Raw genomic sequence first — 22761 nt, forward strand, 5'->3', positions numbered from 1 at the left:
CGGCCTGCTCTAGCAGGTGCCCCAGGTCGGCAGGCAGGCACCTCGACACCCCCTAGACAGCAGCCGGCCTGCTCCCGCAGGTGCCCCGGGTCAGAAGGTGGGCACCCTGACGCCCCCTAGATAGCAGCTGGCCTTCTCCAGCAGGTGCCCCAGGTCAGCAGGGGGGCACCCCGAACCCCCTAGACAGCAGCCGGCCTGCTCCAGCAGGTGCCCTGGGTCAGCAGGCGGGCACCCCGACACCCCCTAGATAGCAGCCGGCCTGCTCCCTCTGGTGCCCCGGGTCAGCAGGCAGGCACGGAAGTGCCCCGTAAACCCAGGCTGCGGACGAGGGGGAGCCTGTTGGCACAGTGCTCTCAGGAGCCCCGGTTTCCTCCTGGGGCATTGGCGGATTCCTGGATCCCGCAAGCCAACAGATGGAGGCCTTCGCCCGCACGGCTGCCCCCTGCCCCCCGCACGGCTGCCCCCCGCCCCCCGTGGGAGGAAGTAAGGGACCCGCAGTTGGTTGTCAGCCTCAGTGAACGCCTTTCCATGGAAGACACTCCCTGAATTCTGCGCTTGGCCGCGGGCTGGGAAGTGGCCAGAGTCCCCCAGGGAGCCACGAAGCCCCCCAGGGCGTCAGGGGGCTGCACAAGGAGGGGGACACGGCAGAGAAGCCCGGGGGCTGCCCCGGGGGGACTAGGGCCCTCCAGCCAGCAGCTCAGCAGGTTCTGCGTCACCCACCGTGGCAGGGGCACCGAGAGGCCAGCACATGCCCTGGGGTCTCTGTGCGGCTGAAGTGACAGGTTTGGGGAGCAGAGGGGCTCCGAGTCCCAGGGCGCTGCCCCCAGAGCCGTGTGCCCAATGGTGCAGCGAGGGGCTCTGAGTGAGCAGCCCCACAGAGACCCCACGCGGGCCCGAGTGCTGTCGGCTGGGCCAGGGACGCACCACCGCAACTCCTGGGTCGAAGGCCCCGGTGGGGTGGGCTCCACCCATCTGCAGCGGGGTAGACTCGGTGTCCCTGCTCACCTGCTACCACTGCCCCAGCCAGCTGCCACATGCTGCGTGGCTTCCACAGCAGAACTGTATTTTGAGGCAGAGGAATCCAGAAGTTGAAGACCCAGGTGTTGGCAGGGCTGGCTTCTTCCGAGGCCTCCCTGCTTGCCCTGCAGACGGCCACCCTCCTGCAGGCTCTAAGCATGGTCCCTTTGGGTTCACACCCTGCTGTCTCTTGGTGGCCTTATCAGGCCCAACCACGTTGCATCAGAGCCCCCACTCTCATGGCTTCATCTTAGCTTGATCGCCCTATCTGCAGATACAATCACGTTCTGAGGTTCTGGTGGTTAGGGCTGCGACGCGTACCTTTGAGATTCGGGGTGGGGGGTGGGGGCGGCGATGAAAGGGTGAGAGAAGTGGAGATGCAGCCCACCACCCCGAGTCTCACAACAATTCCAGCCAAGCTCTGTCCCAGAGCGTCAGTCCTTGACTTGACGATGAGAGCAACCCTTTCTCCATCTGCATAAGAAACGGAAGGGCATCTCTGATAGAAAACATTATCTGGAGCTTTTACAGATGCTTGACATTTAGAAAAAAACAATACAGATACCTTCATAACCGGAAGAACAAGCCCTGTTCCTTATCTCAAGCATGTTTTTGTGCAAACGAATTTCTGCCATTCTCATCCGTGACCTATTTCACTCATGAGCACTCTTCTAGACCAGAGCTTCTCAAACTTGAACGTGCATGTGAATCACTTGGGAGCTTCAGTAAAATGAAGGCTGCGATTCGGTATGTTTGAGGTGAGCCTGAGACCCTGCATTTCTATAGCAAGTCTGTAAGGGACGGTCCTCAGGCCGTCCTGACCAGCTGCAGGCCAGTAGGAAGTGAGGTATGGACGCTGATGTTCACAAAACATCTCCTGATAACATCCAAGACCTCGTCCAGCTCTGAGAGGCTGTTATTTTGTTGTTGTTGTTGCCTACATTTGTTTCCCGAGACCGCCATATTCCATTGCCCAGCCATCGCCTACTACATTTTTTGCAAACTTTCAGTTTATGAGGCTCACACTCAAGGCAATCTCATTTCTCTTAGAGCAGTAGCTCTTAATTTAGACCACTAGCCCTTGACTTAGAGCAGTAGCCCTTAGCTTAGAGCAGTAGCCCTTGACTTAGAGCAGTAGCCCTTAGCTTAGACCAGTAGCCCTTGACTTAGAGCAGTAGCCCTTAGCTTAGACCAGTAGCCCTTGACTTAGAGCAGTAGCCCTTAATGTTGTGCATTGGAATTAAGTGGAGAGTGAGCCTTAAAAATTACAGATGCCGAGATCCTTCCGTCAGAGATTCCGATTTAATTATTTTAGAATGTGGCCTGGAAACTGGCACTAAAAAATATTCCGGGGGGGATCCCTGGGTGGCGCAGCGATTTGGCGCCTGCCTTTGGCCCGGGGCGTGATCCTGGAGACCCGGGATCGAATCCCGCGTCGGGCTCCCGGTGCATGGAGCCTGCTTCTCCCTCTGCCTGTGTCTCTGCCTCTCTCTCTCTCTAAAAAAAAAAAAAAAAAAAAAAAAAAAATATTCCGGGGGATTGTAATGCACTGTCGAAATTAAGAACAATGGCTTTAGGATTAAAGTACTTCCCCCCTGCATCCCCCCCCCCCCCCCGCCCCGGAAGCAGTCCTGGACCTATTTGACCTTTTGTACCAGGCTACTTTCTGTCAAAAAATAGATACTAATAATTGCCCGTCTACAAAAGAATTAGGTTTAATCATTGTTGATAATTGAAGTTTTCCTCAGGAATTTTTTTATCACTTGGAGCAGAATAGTTGCTCTTCATAGAATAAGAATGTGATTTCCATTTTTGCCAGACTCCTCTCCACTCCCTATGGTGTCTCAGGCTCAGCCCACATCTTTCCTTAACCTGTTTGGAGCCTCTGGGCAGGTGAATTTGCAACATTATCTCTAGAACACTGATCAGTAAGATAGTGAGCTAGAGATGGAACATGTCCAGGGAGAAAATTTAAATGCACCCCTCAGGGATATTTCCTATAAAGTTTTCACATCACAGAGGTGGTTCTTCTAGGTTCACACTAAGATCACTTCCATCTCTAAGGTTCTAGGGTGTGAACCATTCAGTTTGTACATAGATCATTATTTTCTATCCACAACAAAAATTAAAGAGTTGGAAAATCAATATCTAAGAGTAGCTGCTAAGTCTCTGACGATTGAAGATGATACTTCACAATTCTGTGTTCTGACCCTTGCCATGTTGTCATTATTACCTATGGGTGAGAAACACCTTGTCTTCTTAATCTCTGAGATTGCCCGTGTTTATAAGAGTCACTGGATCATAATATGTAGTTAACGCGAGTCAGCTGACATTGAAAGAGTGAACTAGGATCTAATATGAGCTATTTGGCTTTATTTCTTCGTAGCCATAAGTGGAATCCAAATTTTTATTTAAAATAAATGGAGGAGGACACCTGGGGGGCTCAGTGGTTGAGCATCCGCCTTCAGCCCAGGGTGTGACCCCGGGGTCCTGGGATTGAGTCCTGCATGGGGCTCCCTGCATGGAGCCTGCTTCTGCCTCTGCCTGTGTGTCTGCCTGTCTCTCTTTCTCTCTCTCTCATGGATAAATAAAATCTTAAAGAAAAATAAAATAAGAGGAGGGTCTAAGTTATACTGGCTGCCAAAACAAATGTAAATATCCAAACTTCAGTGTTTTAGCCCAGCGGCAGTTTATGACTGACCCTCGTGGTGGGCAGGTTTCTGCCATGGCCCCAGGCCTGCTGCCCCAGGTCGCACACATTCTGCAGAGTCCTGAGACGTACCCCTGGGACTGGGTCCCGTTACATGGCACAGTTGCCTAAGAAAAGGAGGTTATCTGGGGAGAGTCTGTCCTAATGAGGTAACCCTTCAAACGAGAGTGGGTCCTGAAGCCGGAGATCTGCAGTGTAGGATGAATTTGGAGCAAAGTAGATTCTCTGTTGCTGGATTCTGTGCCATCCGCTATGCCTCCAGCCGAGCTGCTCCGGGCGAGAGCTGCTCCTGCTTCGCCTCACAGTGAGCAGATGGTCTCACCACACGAGGCCCGGGTGTGGGACCCTGGTGCGTAGAGTCGGGGCATCGTGGCCTCCCTTTCTCTGGGTCTGGATGCTCAGGGATGGCTGGCGTTGAGGCTGCGCTGCTGCCTCAGTGTCACCGACGAGGAGTACAGCAGGCCCCCCGCCCCTACTCTCTGGCAGCAGCGCCCGTGCCCCCCGTGCTCCCTATGCTCCCCGTGCTCCCCATGCTCCCCATGGCAAGGCTGACTACTCTAGGGTGGGTCAGGCCGTGGATGAGAGTGTTGCAGAGCTCCGTTCACCCGTTGCTCGGAGCCATTAAAGCTTACGAACTAGTCTACAGGGATATCATGAAAGATTGAGTATAAGTCACTATATGTTACCAGGTATTTGGGTTTTTTTTCTTTTTTCAAGGTAAATGTAGTATCTCGATGTTTGAGCGTATGAAAAAAAAAAGGATTGAATTGGTTTTACGAGAAACTTAAACATTCAAGACGGAATATATAATCTACATCATCATTTCTATTACGTGATCTTTCTTTATTTGATATCCTAAAAGTCTAGACAAGAGGAAGTTATAAGAACTTGAAATGTGTAGTCAGATATACATTCCACGTTCCAGGAAGGACAAGGAGGGGCATGATAAAGAAAACCAGGGAAGAAGATTGCTAATAAGACCCAAAAAGGGAAAATGAATTCCAGAGGAAGGCCAGTAAATCTCAGGAGGCATGACATTGCCCATGAGCGGGAGTGTTCCAGGTGTCGCAGTGACAGCCGTCTCTTCATCCCTTCCTCATCGGGAGGCCTCATCTAAATCAGCCCAAGGTTTTGTTTTTGTTTCTTGTTGTTTCTTCAGTGACATATTCCTTCAGTTTTCCCTATCCCCTGTCTCCATCTTCCTCTTTTTCCTGTTCCCTCCTTCCTCTTCTCTTCTTCTCCTTTCTTTTTCTCCCATCCCCCCTCATTTCCTCTTTCTTCTTCCCTCTTCTCTCACTCCCCCCCTTCCTTCCTAAGAAAAGGAGGTTATCTGGGGACAGTCTGTCCTAATGAGGTAAACCTCAGTGTCAGGTACTGTTCCAAGTGCTGGAGAGATGTGCTGCAACAACATGTGAGGTCTACCATGAACTGTATGCTAAAGATAACTAACATAAAGACGAAAGGCAACTGGCATAGAGAAACTATATAATTCTTCCACTGCGACCCAGGGCAGAGCTGGGATGCTGCAGGGGGCTCTGAGAGTGTCACTCCTCTACCCAAGGTTCTTACCTGACTTCCTGTTGCCTATGCATTGCCTAAAGCTCCAGTTCTATAGCATGACGGACAGCAAATGGCCGCAAACTCTCTTCCCAACATATTTAACTCTTTCTATTCCCCTGATGACCCTCATGTTATGGTATAAATACTCTTTTCCAAACACGAATAGCCTTTAACAACCTCGTGACACGTGCCTTTTAGCAACACCGTTTGCTTTGTCATGATCTCCCTTGCCTAAAACTCCTACTCATCCTTCAATACCCAGACTCTCCTGACATTCACAGTCTGAATTAGTTACTCCTTACTCTGAATGCCTGTAGAAAAGTGCTCACATTTCCATAAAGCCTGTGTTAAATTATACTGAGTTTATTCATATATTTGTCCTACCCACTAGACTCTGAAGTCTCAAAGAGAAGGAATGGGACCTTATTTTCTGGTAAACCCAGTACTCGCCACTTACTGTGTGTTCACTGTAAGGAGGGATATATATTATACAAGAGAAAGCATCATCAGTGTATAACCGATACACCGTAACATTTGTACCATTGACCTTAAATATAAAGGTTTCAGGTCTATGTATAAAACTCTTTTAAACAAATGTTTCATATGGAAATCTGACTTCATAAAATTCAAAACTGGTTTACAGTTTTGTTTTTCAATTCCTCTAATTCAGGAACTCTGCTAGTGTCTTTTTTTTTTTTTAGGATTTTATTTATTTATTCATGAGACAGAGAGAGAGGCAGAGACACAGGCAGAGGGAGAAGCAGGCTCCCTGCAGGGATCCCGATGCAGGACTCGATCCCAGGACCCCAGGGTCACACCCCAGGCTGAACGCAGACGCTCAACCACTGAGCCCCCCAGGCATCCCTTTGCTAGTGTTTTAAACATGCCCTGATTTGGGAAAATGTGACATACATTTTTAAAAATACTTCTGCTATGTAAAGGGAAGTTCATTCTTTTTCCTCTCTCTCTCTCTCTCTCCTTCACACATGTACATACATTGGAAATGGTAAACTAGTCCATGAATGTATTTAGATTTTTTCACAGTGCAGAACTTTAGATTAAGAATATTTTTTTTCTATAACAATTTATTTATATTTCTAAGGAATATATGTTCTGCTAAGACCAATATCAATTTAACGACCACATTGCAGTAATTGTGAATATTATACTACCTTATTCAATATTATATCCAACATTGGATCAACACAATGTCATATCATTACATTATTTTGATATGTGTGTATATAAAGTATATATATGTCTCCACATGCCTCATGCAGTCCTGTATAGGTTGACCTCCACCAGGGTCTGACTTCTTTCTCTGTATTTCTAAATTCAAGCATTTCCCTTTGGCTGGTGTTATTTGGATGTCAGATATTTTCTTAAAAGGATGCATAAGCAAATATATACGTGTGTGAATATATTCACTGTATATATATATATATATTAGGCATTTATATATGTGCACTATATACATATAGTGTACACCATATATATATACACTTTATATATGTCTCCTATATGTATAGTGTGTGAACGTGCATACAGTAGTCCCCCCTAATTCATGAGGATACTCCCAAGACCCCCAGGAGATGCCTGAAACCACAGATAATACCAAATCCTACATATACCGTGTTTTTTCCTATACAAACATGCCTATCATGAAGTTTAATTGATAAATTAAGAGTTTAACAATAACTAATAATAAGATAGAACAATTATAACAATGCATTGCAATAAAAGTGATGGGCATGTGGTCTCTCTCTCTATCTATAAATATCTTATTGTATTATGCTCACCCTTCTCATGATGATGTGAGATGATAAAATGTCTGTATGCTGAGATACAGTGAGGGGCATGACGTAGCGTCACACCGGCATTGGCCTTCTTTCTGACCTTAAGGTGCATCATGAGGATGATCCTCTGCTTCCTAAAAGGGCGGTTGACTGTGGGTAATAATGAGCCCATGGAAAGTGAAGCTGTGGATAAGGGGGAGGACTGTCTACGTCTGTATATGTAGAGAGACGCAGAGACGGAGAGTTTACGGTCTCTGTGTGTGCCGTGGTGGGTGCGTGTGTGAGGGAAAGAGGGCGAGACCCTATACATGCACACGCTGTACGGCCCGCTGGTCTCCTGTTAATACGGAGGCTCCTCATCCTCCGAGGCCAGCTGATGGTTTCCAGCTCCTGAGTCGGAGCGGGACACCCGAATGTCCCGGACCGAGAACGTTCACGCAGCCGCCACGCGCCGGGGCCCTGAGCCGGTGGGCGCGCTGTCGTGAATCCTGAGCTGAGCGCCTTCTGCATGCAAGTGGTGGTGCTCACTCTGTTGAGATCTGCCCCGTCATTCACGTTGTGCTCTGGTGAACAGTTCTGAGCCGTCAGGACTGACAGATTGTGCCAGCGATGGTGTAGGGTCTGCCCCGCAGACACAAGGGAAGAGCATCATGCAGCTCCCCCCACCCAAGCGCTCTCCATGGAGGTGGACACCGTGTGGAAGGGTAGTCGGCCCGTAGGAACTGGTTCAACCTTTGTGGCACCCCGAGCAGTGTTCCAGGTGTCCCCCCACCTGGGGGACTGGACCAGGTAGGGTCGGGCATGTGGGGACTGAAAGCACCCGAAGAGAGTGCCAGTCATAAGTGGCCGTGTTGTTGCTCCTCGTCGGGACCGGGGCCGAATGACCCCGAGGACGCTGATCCGTCGTGTCCGGGGCTTGTCTCCCCTTCCGTCCTGCTTTCCCTCTGCTCTCCAGGTAAACACAGCTTGCCTGTCCGCTGCTCCGCGTTCCTAATCCTGACTGCAAATTAGGATCTACTGGATTCAGGCTTCATGTCTTTCTTGCTCCTACTGGCTCTTTCCTAAGTGAGAAAGATCGGTGTGATTTCTTTTCATTTGAAACATTTTTTTCCTTAAATGGAGATGCATTGACTGGGCTGCACGTTAGACCCGATGCCCGGGGCCGGGCTGGCAGGAGCAGCCGGGGCCCGCGAGGTCCCCGGGAGCGCCCGGCGGAGATGTGCATCCGCTCCTCATCTCAGGGGCTGAGGCTTCCGGGAGCACCTGCAAACCTAGGAAGAGCTTCCCCGGACGGCTCATTGTTTCACCCTATTTCCCTCTCCCCCCACTTGAGAATTAGTTTCCAAATGAATTTCGGTCATGGTATCTGACAGTTTGGCCCAGACCCCTCAAGCGGGAGGGGTGGCCTGTAAAGACCGCGGGTTCGCTGCCCGTTTGGAGGGAGGCTCTTCGTGGGGAGGGCATGGAAGGGCCCTCCTCGAAGCAGCTCCTCCCTGGACTGTCGAAGGGCGAGGGTGAGGGGGATTCTCTACGGCGCGGCTGTGTCTGTGTTAGACGTGGGGCCGGGGAGGCTGCGGAGTCGTGTCTACGCGGGCGAATCGGGGCGCTGAGCAAGTGTAACTGGCGGCGCGAGGCGCTGCAGCAGGTGCTCCAAGGTGCCGCAGTCGTGGTGAACCCGGGCTCTGGCCATGGCCACGGCGGACCGTGGCACCCAGCGCTGGGAGGGGCTGCGGCCCTGTGTCCTGTTTTGAAATCACACAGAAAATGTTTGGTTTTTCTCTGTAGGTTCAAACCAGTGTCCTGCCTGAACGCCAGGATCCCCCGCCGGAGGCCGGGGTAAGTGTTTCCCATGTTCAAAGGGGCACACGCGTCACTCCCAAGGTCATCGGGTGGGTGTCCACCCCTGTGCCGTGTGGCAGCTAATGACACGGGGCTGCGGGGGGCGCTTCTCGGGGTGCCGGCCGCCTCAGGCCCCTCGGGGAGCCCCGGCCCGGCCTCTGGCAGCGCCCTCAAGGGAACCCGCTTTTACCTTCGCGGCCGACAGGCGAGTCTGCAGTGGCCCTGCCCGGGCTGACGAGCGACGCCCCGCGCGGTCCGGCCGGGGAGCAGGCGGGGGTCAGCAGGTGCGGGCTGCGCGGCCCGGGGGGACGGGGAGCACCTGCGGCCCGGGTCCGCCCCATCGGCAGTCTGCGGGAATTGCGAGGGCAGCAGAAGACACTGTGCGGTCTGCCTAGGCCGGGGGGTGGGGGCATCCCCGGCGAGGGCCCCTGGGCTGCGCACGATGAATGAGCCTGGACCCAGTTGGGCTAAGGAGGCCGAGGGCCCCTGGGGCTGCTGCTTGAGCATCTGCCCGCCCGGCTCAGGTCGTGACCCTGGCCCTGGTCCCTGCTGGGGGGCTGTGTCTCCCTCTCCCTCTGCCCCCGCCCTTGTGGGCACGTGCGCGCTCTCTCTCTCTCTCTTTCTCTCTCTATTTCTCTCACTTGCTTACTCATTGTCTCAAATAAGTACATAAAATCTTCCCCAAAAAAGCTGTTATAACGAGGCCAGGGCCCTGAGCCACCCAAAGGGACTTGCAAGTCCCCAGCGATGCTCGGGCGCCAGTGCTCCCCCTTCCCCGGGGTGCGTACGGCCACCCAGGAGCCCCCCCCGTTTTTTTTTTCTGATACCTTTTTTTCACTGTGACTAGTTCCTTTGTCTTTTTTCCCTTCTTACGTGATGGGAAACTGTTGTAACCATGTCTGTTAGAGTTGACGGTGAAGGAAAAGTACATGGGCTATGAAAAAGGGCCTGTCCTCTGAGTTGCCGTGGGAGATGTTGTATATTGACCTAGTGCTGTCAACTTTAGCTCTGCAAAGACCTTTCAAACTTATACCACAGTTCCTGTATGCAGTTTTATGAGAAGAGGTCAGCGTATTATTGATATATTCATTTAACCTCTAAACAGGCACTTTTCAATGAAAATATTATGGGTGCCACAAATGTGTGCTATATATCTTAAATTTTCATTTTTTAAAAATTTTTATTTATTTATGATAGTCACACAGAGAGAGAGAGAGAGAGAGAGAGGCAGAGACACAGGCAGAGGGAGAAGCAGGCTCCATGCACCGGGAGCCCGATGTGGGATTCGATCCCGGATCTCCAGGGTCACGGCCTGGGCCAAAGGCAGGCGCCAAACCACTGTATCTTAAATTTTCTAGTAGTCCGTGCTTTTATTTTATTTTATTTTATTTTTTATTTTATTTTATTTTATTTTAATTTAATTTAATTTTTTATTTTTTTATTTTATTTTTATTTTTTATTTTATTTTATTTTATTTCATTTTTTATTTTATTTTTTATTTTATTTTATTTTATTTTTTATTTTATTTTATTTTTATTTTATATTTTATTTTATTTTATTTTATTTTATTTTATTTATTTTATTTTATTTTTATTTTCTTTTAGTCCGTGCTTTTAAAAAATTAAAAAGAAACAGGCAAAATTAATTTTAATATTTTGTTAAAGTCAATATGTACAAAATATAATCAGGTCAAGGGATTATATATGCTAATTAATAATTAGCATGAATAATGAATTATTTCACACCCTTTTTTTCATACCATGTTGTATAAATTTGATGTGTATTTGATGCGTACAGCACACCTCAAGTCAGAGTCGCCACAAGCCTAGTGCTCCAACCAATGGCTCCCCACTGGATGGTACAGCTCTAGATAGTGCTTGGAAAAGCTTAGGAGGCTCTTGAAAATTGTGGCATAAAGGAACCCTATACCCTGATTAAAGGCTTTGTGAGATGAATACAGGTGACCGAGGCTCGGCCGCTCACGGCAAGGAGTACGGGGCTGCGGTCTTCCGGCTCCTTGTGCAGTGCAGCTCAGCCGGGGAGCGTGGAGAGCCTTCTGCAGAGAGATGCGCAACCCCAGTGAGCATCCTCCACCCTGTGACTTGCTCAGAGCCCCCGCGGGGCTGGTGGGATCAACTGCTTACGTGTCACTCTCTATGGAGAGCACGTCAGGATTGGGGCAGACGCCCCAGTGTTGGTCGCCCTGCTTGATGTCACTCTCCAGCCAGGTGAGTGAGTGAAACTGCAGGAAGCAATCCAGGGAGTCTGCGTTGGCTGCTTGCACCAGAATGATCATGGCGGGGGGGCGGGGGGGCACTCTCACGAGCTAGCAAAAAAGGTCAGAGCCACATGCTGCGCAGGCATAGAGAGCCTGGCGGAGGGAAAGGGAGCGGCAGCCTGTCCTGGAAATACAGCCCGGCGTAATGGGGACAAGGGATGCCGGATTGGAAAGCAAGAAACCCGGATTCCAACTTGGCCTCTGCACATTAGCTGGTTCTGGAGCCACGTGCAAGCGGTTAAGTCCTTGCACTTGCACGAGCTAAGTGCCTTGCTCACTTTGATTCTCACGACCACAACTATGAGAAAGATGGAGTTCCCGTCTGCGCCTTTCCTCGTACCGCGGTCAGGCCTGGGGATGGTGAAGGGACTCCTTCCAGACCACAGACGTGTGACGACAAACAGGGCCTGCCAGTCCCCGCTGGGGACAGCCAGTCCAGGGGCCGGGAGGAGTGATTTAATGGCCCAGATTTCCATTTTCTGGACAGAATAACATTTAACATGACACTCCAGACCTGTGAGCTCCAACTTCAGTGAGACTCTAATTTTTTGTTGTTGTTGTTCATCTTTCAAATTTTTCCACTGATATTAGAGCTTCCAGTTTAAAACCTTTATGACGAGAATTTTAGAAACAGCCCCGAAGAAGAAGAGCTGGAAAGGCTCATTCCTTGAGTTGTATCTGAAATATAAAAATCTTTGAAAAACCTCTCTCAAATGCTATGGTTATGTCTACAGTGACAGCAAAGATATAAAATAGTTTTAGATTAAGTTATTCTCTTACATTAGCCTTAGTGTGCTCTTTCCCTCCATGGGGACTTAGGTTTCAGCGACAGAGACTGTTTCCCTCTGATTCATTCTTTTTACAGGAGGCCAGTGAATATTCATGCAAATGAATGAGATGTTTTATTTATATTGAGGTGAAGCAAATCCCTAAACACCTGCTAGAAAGTAAATATACAGGCAAGTTCCACCGTTAGTGACACAGTGCGGAACGGTTAGACGCGGTCTTTGCGGGTTTCACCAATGCACTTTATTTGTATAATGAATAAGATCTTATTTATACCTAAATAACACCTCCTCCGGTTTGACATGTTTTTAATAATGTCATTATGTAAATTAGTCTTTAACAAGTTGAGTGGTTTCTGCCGACCCTCTTATCCTTTGCAATGAGGCATGTCGCTGCCAGTGATGATGGAAAGTCCGACTCGGGGGCCTTGCCCTAGGCCCGCTGCGAGCACCTAGATGGAGGCAGGAGGCGTACCACGTGGCCCCACTGTCCTGGGCACTGGGCTTGGCTCCGCAGCGGACAGTCCAGGACATTCAGGGGCTGAGGTCCCGACTCTACAAGCAGCTGTGCCTCGGGCTGTGTGTGTTGCTCATGTTTGAAAATAGTCACTCCACCTGTCCCTCCCTGCGACATTCCAGTCTGGGGCATCTGCCACTTTCATGGATGAAAAGGCCTCAGTGACAGTCGTGACATGTGCAGTCTGTTCTGTGAATCCCCAAAACCATCCATACCTTCGAAATCTCAAAAGGCGGAGAGAAAATAATGTGAGATTTTGAGGCATCATGAAGTCTCTATGAGTTCAGAGCTTCCTTTGAGTGAGGAGAAAGGGCGAGGAGTAGGAGTTTAAAACCCTGATAATCAGGGAAAGAGGAAGCAAGAGAGTTGTCTGTTTAGACACCAGAGGCTACGGCGAGCTTTGCAGCAACAACACACAGTCCGGTCTGCACATGAAAGTCGTTTTGATTTCCTATGTTTATTTTATTTTATTTTATTTATTTTATTTTATTTTATTTTATTTTATTTTATTTTATTTTATTTTACTTTATTTGTTTTGTTTTGTTTTGTTTTGTTTTGTTTTGTTTTATTTTATATTTTATTTTATTATTTTATTTTATTTTATTTATTTTATTTATTTTATTTTATTTATATTTTATTTTATTTTATTTTTTATTTTATTTCATATTTTTTTTAATTGCAGTTCAATTTGCCAACATACAGCATAACACCCAGTGCTCATCCCATCAAGTTTCCCACGTTTCAGCTAACGATAGCACTTGGTAGATGCCCGCAGAGAGAACATTCTAACATCCATCTCTACCACGGCGACGGACTGACACACTAGGTTTGATGCCAGTCGTTCATTCCTTCTCTGTCAGCGGGTGTTTATCACATGGCCTACTATGTGCTGGGCCGTCGGAGTCTGTGGGAACACAAAGGAAGGCTCCTTGTGGGGCTTCAGATCTCAGTTATTTTCAAGGGAGTTACACAATAAGCAAATATACATATTTTATTATTTTATTTTTTTAAATATTTTATTTATTTATTCACGAGAGAGAGAGAGAGAGGGAGGCAGAGACACAGGCAGAGGGAGAAGCAGGCTCCGTGCAGGGAGCCCGATGCGGGACTTGATCCCGGGTCTCCAGGATCACGGCCTTGGCCAAAGGTGGCGCTAAACCGCTGAGCCACCTGGGCTGCCCAAGTATACATATTTTAATATGTATTTTAATTTGACTTAAATAGACATATCTATGTCATATGGTGGTAAGTGCCAGTAAAGAAAAATACAACAGGACAAGAAATAGAGAAAAGCAGAGTGGATAGCTGGGGAAGGGGTGCTCATGACGGATGTTCTAGGAACATCCTCCATCCTCTGTCTCTGAGGAAGTGGCAGTCATGCCTTGGTCCAGCCGGGTCGTTCCCAGGCTCTTCTCTGCCCTTTGCTGGAAAGTCACCCTAAATTCCTTCACGCTTGGTTCATGGAGCGCTTGCACCGCCTTTCCGGTCTTCACTCCCACACATTGACGTCTCATCAGAGATTTTTTCCCCCAAATAGTATTTTCACCTGATGTCCTTCGCCTGGTAATTTAGCCCCATAATAGTCTCCTGGCTTCGGCGAGGTGGTGTCTAGGCTCTTCGGGTTTCCAGTTAGTGTATTGGGTTTATGCTTCCTAGCGCAAGCATCTCCGACTTTAGAACTGGGTCGTATGTCAGATGCCCGCCTTTAGATTTTTTGAAAAAAAAATTCTAAATTGAAAAGGGGGAGAAAAATTTGGACCTGAGGCTTTTTATTTTTTTTTTATTTTATTTTTTTATTCCTTAAGCTTAACAGCTGTGAAGTGTAGCTGCAGCCTTTTTTGTACGAAATAACTGCACAGTCTTCCCTGAATCGTCCCTAGGCTCCTTAAGCCCAGGCTCTCGATCCGGTGCAGACCTGCAACAGATAGAATTGTTTGACGATAGAATTTTCTAGAAGATGTAGTGTTGACTTCTTGTGAAGCGTCACAGTGTGTTGGGCAGCAGTGGCCTGGATGGTCTGGGTTTGATAGGTTCGTGGTCACTTCCTGACCTTGAGGGGGAAACGAGAAATACTATTTATGGTGGACCGTAACATCGTGACTTTTAAATCAGAAGCAGCCGGGAATATTAAAGAGGGACGAAAGATCTATATCCTGGAAGAGGAAAACCAATTTGGAGTTTTATTCTTTACATTACGAGTCCGCGAGCGTAGAGGGGAGATATTCATAGACAGTCCACAGCCAGTGTGATAGGTTAAGAAAGCAATTTTAGAAAATGTGACCGAATAAGTACCTCTCTCTCCTGTGTGCTGGAGTGAAATCGTCCCCTGCTCGTGTAGAAACGGCAAAAGGAAACAAATGCTCTTCATCGTCGCCGTGATGGGGGAGAAACACAGCATTTCTATTTATAACTTGTACAAGAGTCCCACATAAAAATAGCTGCAGCCAACAGATTTGCTTATATGTGGAGTCCAAGGGCGCTGCTGCCAGGGGCTTGGGGACTTGTGATCGGGACGGCGGCGGCTCCGGTAAAGATATCAAAAGTCTATCATCCTGTCCTCGGCCTCGGTTTCCGCGCGGAAGAAAGTTAGTTTGCAGGAAGGTCCTGGCCTCTGGATCTGGTTACTTTCCAGGCTGCCGGGCTCTCTGTTTTTAATGAAAAGGAAGCCCGGACACCCCTGGGCTTCCCCCCCGGAGGAGGACGTGTCACTGCGCCTCCGTCAGGGTGACTGTGTGTCTGCCGGGGAAATACTCGCAGGCGACCGGGCTCGGCGCTTCCTTCTCGGAACGCTCGTCGGGTCGGTGCGACAGCGAGGACTTGGAAGCTAATGGAAGCCGTTCTTTCTTGTTTTCAGCGCAGCTTCCTGGGCTATGCCAGCTTCACCGTTGGGGAGCTACTGAGGTCCAAGGAGCAGCTGCTCGCCCTCAGCCTGAGGTGGGTCTCGTCTGTCTGTCTGTCTGTCTGCAGAAGTGCTGTCGGGTGAGTAGCCTGTGACTCTGGCTGAGACCTCGGGGCGGGAGGTCCTGGCTCTCGCAGCCACTTAGAGGTCACCCCGGCCGGCCCGTGGTCTCTGCAGCAGGAAGGCCCAGCGAAGCAGCGATCATTCATCCAACTTCACAGTGAAGTTCACGGCCCGCGTTGCCAAGGCTCAGCAGCCGTAGTCGGGGAGATCTGCACGGTCCCCAAAGTGGCCAGGTGCTTTGGTGCGAGCAACCGAAATGATGAGCATGCTCTTAAATACTTTTTTTTCTGCTACTTATTAAATGTCAGTTTTTAAGTAAAGTTCTAGGTTTGGAATATGTTTGCAGGTGGGTGAGTTGATTATTCTCCTTTTTTAAATATTTTTTTTCTGCTACTTCTTAAAATGTCACTTTCTAAGCCAAGTAAGGTTCTAGGTTTGGAATATGTTTGCCGGTGGGTGAGTTGATGATTAGTTGATTATTCTCTCTCTCTCTTTTTTTTTTTTAAAGCTCATTTGGTTGCTCTCCTGTTACATGTAAGACATAAGTTAAAACAGACTCCTAAAAAAAAACAAAAAACAAAAAACAAAAAAAACAAAACAAAAAAATACAAAGAAAAAAAAGCAGACTCCTAGTGAAGCAGGCAGTAGATCCCAGGTAATTTTGCGTATGAATACGATTTATTTTGACATAGAAGACGAGACAGCGATCTTTAGGAAGTTGTACAGTGTTTTTATGCCAGTAAGAGTATGAAATAGAATAAACTGTTTTTGAGCTTCATTATGAATCCCAAACAACCGTGTGCCGTCTTCTTTCTTTTTAATTTTTATTTTTTATTTATTTTTTATTTTTATTTTTTATTTATTTATTTTTTCATCTTTTGACAGAGTAGTAACACCTACAATCTTGTGCCTGTGAAGATCACCACCTCGCGATACTTGCATAGTATAATAAAGTACGAAAACCGTAGAGAACCCCGTTTGTGAGTCTCAATAAGTTGTTCTCTTGATGGGACGTGGAGACACCTCCGGGGAAGAGATGGGCGCTCGCCCTGCGCCTTGCCCCCCCGAGGACCCCTCGCGACTCACTCATTTGAGCAAAGACACCGTGGCGATGCTGGCACCTGCACTGCTGGCTGGTATTTCCTGATCCTTACGTTTTTGCATTTTGACTTAAGGGGGGTATAAAGTGATTCAAAGCCGCTCGTGTTCATACAGAAAGATCAGTGTTGATGGGTTCTAATGAGACCTTTATCCTCATTTTCCGCTACGTCTCTTAAATATCTGTCGCGTGTTACTGTTGCTGTTGTTGTCATCATATCTTATTTGGGAAGACATCGTGAATCCTTCATAGTTGCATGGTGTCATTCCCAGTGAGACTTTGCTGTGGTTACGTTCAGCTGGAAGTCTGCATGCATCGGCTGAGAAGTCTAGCTATCGGTGTCGCCGATACTCTGGAAAATAAGTGTCAGCGCCCAGCGTGGGGGTGAGCTCTGAGCAGAGCACCCCGTGCTCATGATACGTGGGGTCCAGCACTAAGCTGACTTAGGGCGACTAGTAGGCCAGGCGTGTTCCAGGTAAGATGCGCCGCATCCCTCCCGCTGCTGACGCGCAAGCTGTCGCGTCGGTTATGTCGTAGCCACGTTAGTGCCTCACGTGTAGACACTGCCTTCGACACAGGAATCAGGGCAACGCGAGTTCTCAGTGAAATGAAAATCAGTCGACACCTACGATGCCTTGGTGGCAGAGTGGGAGCCAGAGGGTCAGATTCGGAGTCCTACCGTGGTGAGCAGACAGGAACATGATTATTTTGGGTTTGGGTGCAATCAGTAGGAATTTCCACTTTTGATTTTTAAGACCTCTGCCTAATGCTTATTTGATTCTACAAAAGGAAAACAAGTTCAGCAACAGAGAATTGAGTTTTCTCCCAAAATATCTTTTTTTTTTTTTTGACTAATTCTGAAATCAGGGAGGTGGGTGTGTAGGTTATTCTTCTTTCCTTCCCTTTTCCTTCTTTTTCTTTTTTTTAAAGATTTTATTTATTTATTCATGAGAGACATAGAGAGGCAGAGACACAGGCAGAGGGAGAAGCAAGCTCCATGGAGGGAGCCCAATGTGGGACTCGATCCCGGGACCCAGGGTCTTGCCCTGGGCCGAAGGCAGGCGCTAAACCATTGAGACACCCAGGGATCCCTCCCTTTTCCTTCTTTGCCAGAATTGTGGGTTTCTCTCCCCATTAACCGGACATGTTGCAGACTTATCATTGCCTTTTGGTCTCTGACCCTTGAGGCTGTCCGCTTCAGGCGTGACTCCTCCTCCCTCCCCGGCCCCCCAGGAGCCTCTGAGGTCTTGTGCTGGGAGAGCATTCCGTTAGGGAGAAGAAGCATTTTTGTATTGTTTTGGTTGTTTGTTATGTTTTGGTTTGAATGTTGCTTTGCACTGATAACATCTGCATTTCGTTCCTTTTAGATTCCAGGCATTATTTCTATTTTTTTTCTTTTTTTCTTTTTCTTTTTTTTCCCCAGCATTATCTCTTAAGAGGTTTACTTATTTGTTTCAGAGAGAGAGAGAGAAGGAGAGAGTGGGGGGCGGACAGAGGGAGAGGGAGGGAGAGAACCTCAAGCAGGCTCCCGCTGAACACGGAGCCCCACACAGGGCCCGATCCCAGGACCCCGAGATCCTGACCTGGGCCGAAATCAGGAGTCAGACACTCTACTGACTGAGCCCCCCAGGCGCCCACCTCGCCGTTATCTTTAAAGCAATAGAAATCTCAGGTTTCTGTGAAACAAATGCACAGAAACGGGGTACATTTGTGTGAACATTCTTTGTGGTGAGCTTCCCAAGAACCTGTGTGATTTTGTGTCCGTTGTCCCTTCGAATTGTTTCTTACCAGGAAACTCCAATCCCAGAACTCTCCAGCTAGCTGTACGGAGCGCCATAGTTTTCATGTGGCCACGATGTCGTTTGCGCTTTGACCTGGGATTTTTTTTTTTTTTATAAATTTATTTTTTATTGATGTTCAATTTGCCAACATATAGAATAACACCCAGTGCTCATCCCATAAGTGCCCCCCTCAGTGCCCGTTTTTTTAACAGAATTTGGAGTTGAATTCTTTTCCCCCCTGCATGAGATTTAAAGGGGGCAAGAAGTCTGTGTCTTATTTATAGATGTAGACTCAAATTTCACGAAATAGCATGTAGCCCGTTTTTAAAGTCGTTGGATAGGATCTATTTGCATGCATTAGAGACAATGCCTCCCACGCATCAGGTGGTCCTGCTCATGTAACGCATCTTCATTTAGACACATAGCCACTCACTTCCCGTCTGAGCACTCCAGCATCCCGACTGAACCTGGTGTCTTTACTTGGTACTCACCCTTTTCCTTTTTTTTTTTTTTTTTTAAGATTTTATTTATTTATTCATGAGAGACAGAGAGAGAAGCAGAGACACAGGCAGAGGGAGAAGCAGGCTTCATGCAGGGGGCCCGATGCAGGATTTGATCCCGGGACCCTGAGGTCACGCCCTGGGCCAAAGGCGGCACTAAACCACTGAGCCACCCAGGGACCCCCTCACCCTTTTACTTTTGTATTCTAAGTTACCTTTTCTTGCTATTTTACACTTGGTAGTTCCTCTCTCGTCTTCTTTTAGATCTGAATTATATTTTCTGTTCTTGTTCCCTGATTGGTCATCGTATCTTCCTGACTTTCAGGGTAAGGTCCCTGTAGAGAGGCTTACAAATGTAGGCATGAAAGACAGTGGATATGGGACGCCTGGGTAGCTCAGCGGTTGAGCCTCTGCCTTTGGCCCAGGGTGTGATCCTGGAGTCCTGAGATTGAGTCCCACGTCAGGTTCCAAAGGCAGATAAAAAGGGGGGGAAAGGGTAAAACTTCCTTTTTGGGAAATCCTTCTCAGAAGAATTGAGACAGATGGATGCGTCTTGACCTTGTCTCTGTTGCATATGAACTCCGTCGCACGTGGCCCCGTAGGTGAGGCTGCGTTCCGTGCTCATTCACTCAGCCGGCGCCGAGGAGGAATTTTTTCATGTGGTGACTACAGTGATCGGTTTTTTTAGAAAAATATCTAGAGGGCATCAGTTAATGTTTTGCAGCTGTTACCAATCAAGCTATTAATGAGAAGGATCTCATTGTTTATTGAGCATCTACTAGCGTGCAAAGGAGGTCTTCAGTGCCCGTCACGCGTGATCTTTGTAGCCCGCGCCGCGTTGTCATCCCTGTTTCACAGCAAGTTTTGCAGCTGCCGATGGTACAAGTAAGATTAGAATCCAATTTGGTCCAATTCCAGAGCTCGTTCTGTTTTATCTTTCTGCCTCATAGGAAGCTAATGATCTAATGGAATCTTTGCTTCCTTCTCTATTTTATATTGCTATTTTATTTATTTATTTGTTTGTTTGTTTATTTATTTATTTATTTTTATTCATCTATTCATCTATTTATTTACCTACTTATCTATTTATTTATCTATTTTTATTTATTCATCTATTTATCTATTTATTTATTATTTATTTATTTATTTACTTACTTATTTGTTATTTTGTTTTTCTATTTTATATTCTATCCTTTGGAGAGTTTCAGGGGCCTCAATTCTTTTTTTTCCTTAATGCTTCATCTTAAAATTCAATTGCACGTGCCCACGACATAGTAGAGGTTCAATAATTACTTGCTGGAATTTTTTGTTTTAATTTTTTTAAATTTTATTTATTTATGATAAGCACACAGTGAGAGAGAGAGAGAGGCAGAGACATAGGCAGAGGGAGAAGCAGGCTCCATGCACCGGGAGCCCGATGTGGGATTCGATCCCGGGTCTCCAGGATCGCGCCCTGGGCCAAAGGCAGGCGCCAAACCGCTGTGCCACCCAGGGATCCCCTACTTGCTGGAATTTTGATTCATGACCAGGACTTCCTCGTATTTATATGGATGCAAACTGAGGACCATATATTTCTGAATGGCATCCCCCCAAATTAGTGAATATAATGCAGCCGACGCATCAGACTACATCCGAAACCAGTAACTTGCAGGGTAACAGTGAGGGATGGATCGTAATACACTGGAAAGGCTGAAAACCGTGTTTAGAATTCACTATTTCAGCGTAGGCCGCTTTGCCTTGTCACAGAGTTGTCGGTGGGGCGCTCAACGAGCACCCTGGTATTTCTTCTGTGACCTTTTGCATGTGACCCCTCCCAGGTTAAACAAAAAAAATCTATATAATTTTATCAGAATGGGTGTGACAAAATATTCTTGAGCTCATTCAGAAAAAGAAAACCTGTTTTCATTTATTCTGCTGCATTCACCGTAGTGATGTCATGTGACATACACCTAGGACTCCCGTGACTCTAGGTAGACTTGAGGTGTCGTTTTAATTTTTTTTTAAGATTTTATTTATTTATGAGAGATACAGAGAGACAGGCAGAGACACAGGCAGAGGGAGAAGCGGGCTCCCTGCAGGGAGCCAGACGCGGGACTCAATCCTGGGACCCCAGGACCAAGCCCTGGGTCGATGGCAGGTGCTAAACTGCTGAGCCATCTAGGGATCCCCTATGAGGTGTCGTTTTATGACACCCGGGTGTGTGGGAGAGGCCTTGAAAGACATGCACAATAGATGTCCACCGTTTGTTTTTAAATTTCCCCTATTTTATGTGACATTTATACGTGTAGATATTTATGCCTATATAAACATTCAGAGATTGTGTGTGTATGGGTATGTGTTTGTGCATCTGCATTATTTTAGGATTATTTTGCTTTCTTACAAACCATGAATACTTATTTTCCACTGTTGTCAAATGTATGTGCTTAGAGAAGGTAAGGTCCAAATTACAAAATCTTTAGATTTTTATTTTTTGATGTTTTGCTTGACCTTCTTTTTATTTTAAAAGATTTTATTTATTTTTTCATGAGAGATAGAGAGAGAGGCAGAGACCCAGGCAGAGGGAGACGCAGGCTCCATGCAGGGAGCCCGATGCGGAACTCGATCCCGGGTCTCCAGGGTCAGGCCCTGGGCCGAAGGCGGCGCTAAACCGCCGAGCCACCCGGGCTGCCTGGACAGAAGGTTTTAAAGGATGGATTTATTTTCATTTCAAATGGAATCAGACTTTCATAGAGTTCTCATTTCCTATCACTACTCGTTCCCTGTATGCAAATAAGAGTCTTGCAAGTTTCCTTAATTTAAGCACCAGATTATACTCTTTAAAACCATATGTATGAGTATCTCTTTAACGACATCTTCTCTTATCAATATTTATTTGAACTTCAGAAGGATTTAAGAACTTACAGCCACGCACTTTAGTAGTCGTATATTTTGAATGTATTTATTTCTCTTTTAAAAGTCTTCCAGTATCAGAAAGTAGGGTTATGGCAGAAAGTTCTGTTGGTTCCACAACACTGATTCTCTATGTGTGTCTAGAATATTTTCTTTTTTTTTTTATAAATTTATTTTTTATTGGTGTTCAATTTGGCAACATATAGCATAACACCCAGTGCTCATCCCATCAAGTGCCCCCCTCAGTGCCCGTCAGCCAGTCACCCCAACCCCCAGCCCACCTCCCTTTCTACCACCCCTTGTACGTTTTTCAGAGTTAGGAGTCTCTCATTAGAACATTTTCTATATTAAATAAAGGCAACGGACTTTGGGAACTGGAAAAAAAAATCCTCTTTGAGACGGAATTGCATATCTGTGATTATTAAAGACACAGTAGCATTATGCTCTTTTCAATGCACCAATGGAAAAGTTAGAGGACATGGATGACATGGAAAAGCTACTTCACTGATGCTCTTGCATGGAATCTTCTAAAAACACACATTAAAATCCCCAAGAGCAACACAGAAGGCCAGCGCATGGTCTTCTTTGGGAGCGAGCAAGCAGGGAGACACGCAGGTCGGCGGCAAATGCACTCGCGTGATGGATCCAGACGCACAGGTGAGGGGAGAGCCCTGCACCTGTGGGCCCTTCCTTCTCCGTGTCTGGCTTGATCCAAGTGGACATCACGGGAAGCGCCTTGGCCCCGACACACTCGGACCTTGTGCACCTGCAGGGAGAGGCCGCTAAGGCGCTGTGAGCTTTGCAGTGGGTCACGCTTGTCCCGTGTCTTCCCTCATCCACCTCCCTGGCAACCGGGTCTGGAAGGTGATATGTCCCTGCTTTGCACAGCGGCGTCTGACTTCCTCTAGGTCGTGCCGCTGGGACAAGATGGAGAAGGGGGATCACGGCAGAAGTGTCCTTGGTATCAGGGGTTTCCTAGGGAATATGCATTTTGTCTAGAATCTTAAATAGTTTCAGAGAACAGAGGA

At 47.4% G+C, this 22761-nt stretch overlaps 1 protein-coding gene across 15 annotated transcripts in view; it reads left to right on the plus strand.

Moving 5' to 3' along the window:
* INPP4B (inositol polyphosphate-4-phosphatase type II B) overlaps positions 1–22761 on the plus strand; it is a 711205-nt gene that overhangs the window by 457013 nt on the left and 231431 nt on the right. For 10 of the 15 annotated variants that reach the window (XM_077860913.1, XM_077860916.1, XM_077860927.1 and 7 more), the window contains 2 exons: positions 8869–8919; positions 15357–15436. In XM_077860913.1, the coding sequence (XP_077717039.1) occupies positions 8869–8919; positions 15357–15436 (131 nt within the window). Of the gene's footprint in view, positions 1–8868; positions 8920–14625; positions 15030–15356; positions 15437–22761 lie in introns of those variants that run through there. The other 5 variants (XM_077860922.1, XM_077860921.1, XM_077860917.1 and 2 more) reach the window with 3 other exon arrangements.

The sequence above is a fragment of the Canis aureus genome, chromosome 20 (genome assembly GCF_053574225.1).
Source record: "Canis aureus isolate CA01 chromosome 20, VMU_Caureus_v.1.0, whole genome shotgun sequence".
Classification (NCBI taxonomy): Eukaryota; Metazoa; Chordata; class Mammalia; order Carnivora; family Canidae; genus Canis; species Canis aureus.